At 32.1% G+C, this 4,242-nt stretch overlaps 1 protein-coding gene across 1 annotated transcript; it reads right to left on the reverse strand.

Annotated features, from left to right (window-relative positions):
* Window positions 1-2,383: 2,383 nt before the first annotated feature.
* On the reverse strand, window positions 2,384-4,038 carry LOC112506906 (chlorophyll a-b binding protein 8, chloroplastic). Its single transcript, XM_025111235.1, has 3 exons — window positions 3,854-4,038; window positions 3,674-3,735; window positions 2,384-3,178 (listed from the first exon to the last, which is right to left on the reverse strand). The coding sequence occupies exons 1-3, from the start codon at window positions 3,995-3,997 to the stop codon at window positions 2,563-2,565; spliced, it is 822 nt and encodes a 273-aa protein (XP_024967003.1). The 5' UTR covers window positions 3,998-4,038; the 3' UTR covers window positions 2,384-2,562.
* Window positions 4,039-4,242: the final 204 nt, after the last annotated feature.

The following is a 4,242-nucleotide window of genomic DNA, read 5'->3' on the forward strand; positions in this document are numbered from 1 at the left end:
CCTATATATATATATATATATATATATATATATATATATATATATATATATGTTTAGTAACTTGAACATATATATAAAAATTTAGAAAATTAATTGAATGTGATATACGTAAGAAATATGAATAAGTTGTATCAAATGGTTGATGATGAAAAAGAAATTATGAGTAATGTACCAAAGTATCAACCCGACCAACCCGTACGATTTGAGTTGGGTTGGGTTGTATTTTGATTTAAGTTGGGTTGGGTTGTATTTTGGTTTGGTTTGGATTGGGTTATACTTTGGTTTGAATTGGATTGGGTTAAGATTTTTCAAACCATAAGAACTGGATTTGATTGTTGACATGTCTTCAACTCAACCCATGAACATCTCTAATCTATATAAACCAAATTTATAGTTCACTATGTTGTTTAATTTAATGTAGTTATTCACACAAAACAAATACTGTCGTGAACTTTTGTGATCTTTATGCTGTTTTTTATTTAAATATTTAATTTTTTAAAATAAAATTTTAATATTTTATTGTGAATATTTGGTACTTTTTGCTATACAAATTTGGCAACATTCAAATTTTCTGAAGTAGTTTAACAATTTCAGGAGAGGTAGGTGTCCATTTTCAAATCATAATAAATGAATTTTCATTATTTTTATAAATATCTCAATATTGAGTTACATTGGTTGTACAAATGTGATGAGTTGCATTTGAAACGTCATATATATATATATATATATATATATATATATATATATATAACAAGAGGTTGGTTATTATACAACCCTTGACATTTGTGCAACCAATACAACCCAATCTCAACCGTCCATTTCATTTGATTAATATGTAATTTCATAGAAATTTTGGTTGTTTTCTAATATAAAGTATTGATCATAATTAATGAATCATATTCATATTCCATAAATATTCAAATCATAATAAATGAACTCTCATCATTTTCATAAATGTCTCAATTTATTGGGTTGCATTGGTTGTACAAATGCGATGGGTTGTATTTGAAACAAACTCTATATAACAATATCAAAATAAATAATATATGTATGATCTGATTTATTTAAATTTTTTTAAAAACTAATCATATTAAATACGATTAAATTTTATTATTTTATTGTAATGATAAAAAAGATATGGTCTTAATGTTTTAATGTAATTAAAGATTTAATTTAAACAAACTATATGTTATTTTATTTAGAGTGAATAAAATAAAATATGGTTTTATGATTTGATTTGTTGAAATTTAAAAAAATAATTATGTTAAAGATGACTTAATTTTATTGTTCTTTTTTCTATCTTTGCAATAAACAAGTTTATTATCGATATTTTAACATCAAAATAATTGAAAACCACTAAGAAATGAACTCCAATTTTATCATCCTAAAATTGTGTTTCTAGTTCTATATTGTTTTCGTTCAAAAACTCAAAATCAACTGTTTAGTTTTTAATCAAATGAAAGATCCATATATATATATATATATATATATTATCTTTATAACTTAAAGTTGAACAGATCCATATATTAACTTCAATCAGGTTTTCATACTGAAATAGATAAAAATACTAAAACAATAAATTAAATGGTATTGATATTTAAGGTTTTATATTTGAATATCTTTGCTATGCATTTTATAACCTTGTTGCTACTCCCCTGAAAAATAAGGTCCCCTCTGTGAAATTGATATTCCTCGGTGAAACAACACTATCACTCAGACGCCCACTCTTGTCATCTCTGTTTCAAACCAAATGCACATCTTTTGTTTCTCACTTTCTTAGAGGCTGTTTGTCAATTGCTGAATAGTTTGGTGCAGAATGATTAAGTGGTCGAAATGATTAAGAGACTCTCATGATATAATGCAAAATGAAATATAATTGTTTGGTAATCGTGTACACTGAAATTGGGGATCTTAATAATTAAGAGAGATCCATGATACAAATCATTCAGAGGGTTTTAGAACCATTAAGAGATAGTCTTCTTTTTTTTACCAAACAAGATTCACCTCTTGACGATTCAGATATTGCCTCTTAATGGAACTATTAAGAGGTAAACAAACAACCCCTTACCCATCATTATTCATCTTTTTATTGAAATCTTAAATCAAAACAAATTTACTCCGAAGATCTTCCCGTTTGGAAACATCTTTAAGCAAATCCCACTTCATATTAACTAAAGAAAGTATTGAATTCAAGTCGTTTGAAATGCTTCAATTGCAATTAACGGTCAGTATAATCAGGTATACAACTTTAAATTAAAATTTAGTTAAATTTTCCCATGAATACGTGCTTAGAGGTCATATTAAAGTTATATATACTTAAATGATCCTCATCAGTTATCGGTTGTTTTGCAACAAATGGTTGAATTCATATAGTTTATGATAATTGCAATTGCAAATACTAAATTTATGAAACTATACAACAAGTGATGATATATAGGGATGGAGTAGCAACAAGGTTTCTGTTTCCTTAACATACCATTAATTTTGTTACAAATTAATAATAATATTAAAATATTTCGAGGAGATTCTGCACATATAATAATAAGGAAGGAAAACAGTGGTCTAGTGGAACTTAAGGCTGGTCAAGACATTGTTGTTGACAGGGTCAGCCAAATGGTCCAGAAGGTTCTGGAAAGGTCCAACCCCAGTCACCAGACCTTGAATGAAGTAACCCAAGATGGCTAACATAGCCAATCTACCATTCTTGATCTCCTTTAGCTTCAATTCCTTCATTGATTTCTCATCTTTCCCAAACCCTAATGGGTTGAAAAACGGCCCACCCGGGTATGCTGGATCACCCGACCCGGAAAACCCCTTCTCTAACCCCAAGAAGTATTGTTTCCCCATTGAACCTGGGTTGTACCAATCTTGGAACCTTCTGTGCTCTGCAAAACCCATGAATGCCATTTCCATGACGAATAGGGTGTAAGGGTCAGCCCAGTAGTTATAAGTGCCGGCTGGGGGAATGACACCGGTCTGGAACCAGGGGAGGGCGGTCTCAGCTGGGATGAGCCCAAGTTTGCCGAAAATCTCTGGTGCAATGGCTCCAGCTGCACCCAACATGGCGAACCGTCCATTGATAACCTCTCCGTAAGCTAGCCACCTGGGTTCGATGAACCCTCCGGTGCCTTCTGGGTCTGAGAGACCAAGTGGGTCGAATCCAAAGTCACCTGGGAGACTGTAGATTCCAAGATTCATGAGAAATATATTGAACCAGTTCCATATTGACTTTCAAGGTCAAATTTTGATCTTCAAAATTGAAACTTTTGATTCTATTACCAAACAAGCACGTGTCTTTATCTCTTTCTAGCACTTTATTTTCTCAGAAACTTTGAACTAGCACTCATGTCAATCTTTTAAGTTGAAAATCAACCTATAACAAAGCCGGGTTTATAAGACATCAAATAACTTTTAGGTGTTTTATAAAAATATCAAGAAAACATTTGTTACGACGTCAGAAAAACGTGTTATAAACTTATTACAACATCTCTTAGATAGAAAGTTTTGTTGTTTGATTCTATCAATTAAGTTTTATAAAGGAATCTATTAGGATGATTAAACATTTTTATCCCAGTTTTATTGCAGTGGCAATTGACTCCAAAATTCAAAACTATATCTTTCTTAATGGAATGAAACAGTGTATATCAAGATTCAAGATTTTGCTATGAATTACCTCCCATCCAAGTAAGAGAGAGACTGCTTGGATGCAAACCACAGTTGTCTGTTAGCTCCTTGCTGATACACATAGGACAAGACATCAAGTAATGATCAAACTCACACACACACACACACATAATACATATATACATATATATATATATATATGACAGTGAGCATAGATAAGAGCATGCACCTTAACAGGAGGAGTGGAAGCAGCTTTGACAAGAAAGGAGAGCTTTCTTGAAGGGGACTGAACAGGCCTTGCTCCAAAGATTTGTCTAGCAGACTCCACTGAGGAGGTGAGTGATGAAGATGAGACCAAAGCTTGAGTTGCCATGATCAAGATCTTGGGTTTCTTGAAAAGATTTGGGGTTGCAGTGCCACCATGAGGGAAAGGGAGGAGGAAACATAAGGGCAAAGGTTGTGGGCCTGGTGGGATTGAGGTTGTGGTTGGTGTTGAGTCACCCTGAATTTGCAGATGAGGTTTGGGATCATCTGTTCCAATCAGGTTTGCACATGTGTCATCTCTTACTTGGATAAGAGATTTTTATCTGTCTTCTCCTCTTACCATATTGGTGGCCT

Source organism: Cynara cardunculus (assembly GCF_001531365.2).
Source record: "Cynara cardunculus var. scolymus isolate 2C chromosome LG 2, CcrdV1, whole genome shotgun sequence".
NCBI lineage: Eukaryota > Viridiplantae > Streptophyta > Magnoliopsida > Asterales > Asteraceae > Cynara > Cynara cardunculus.

Excerpts from the sequence above, each read along its gene's own strand:
- LOC112506906 (XM_025111235.1), bottom strand. The coding sequence starts at position 3,997 with ATGGCAACTCAAGCTTTGGTCTCATCTTCATCACTCACCTCCTCAGTG. Across the intron at positions 3,736-3,853 it reads CTTCCACTCCTCCTGTTAAG|CAAGGAGCTAACAGACAACT; the intron begins GTGCATGCTCTT and ends TATGTGTATCAG. Across the intron at positions 3,179-3,673 it reads CTCTCTTACTTGGATGGGAG|TCTCCCAGGTGACTTTGGAT; the intron begins GTAATTCATAGC and ends TGGAATCTACAG.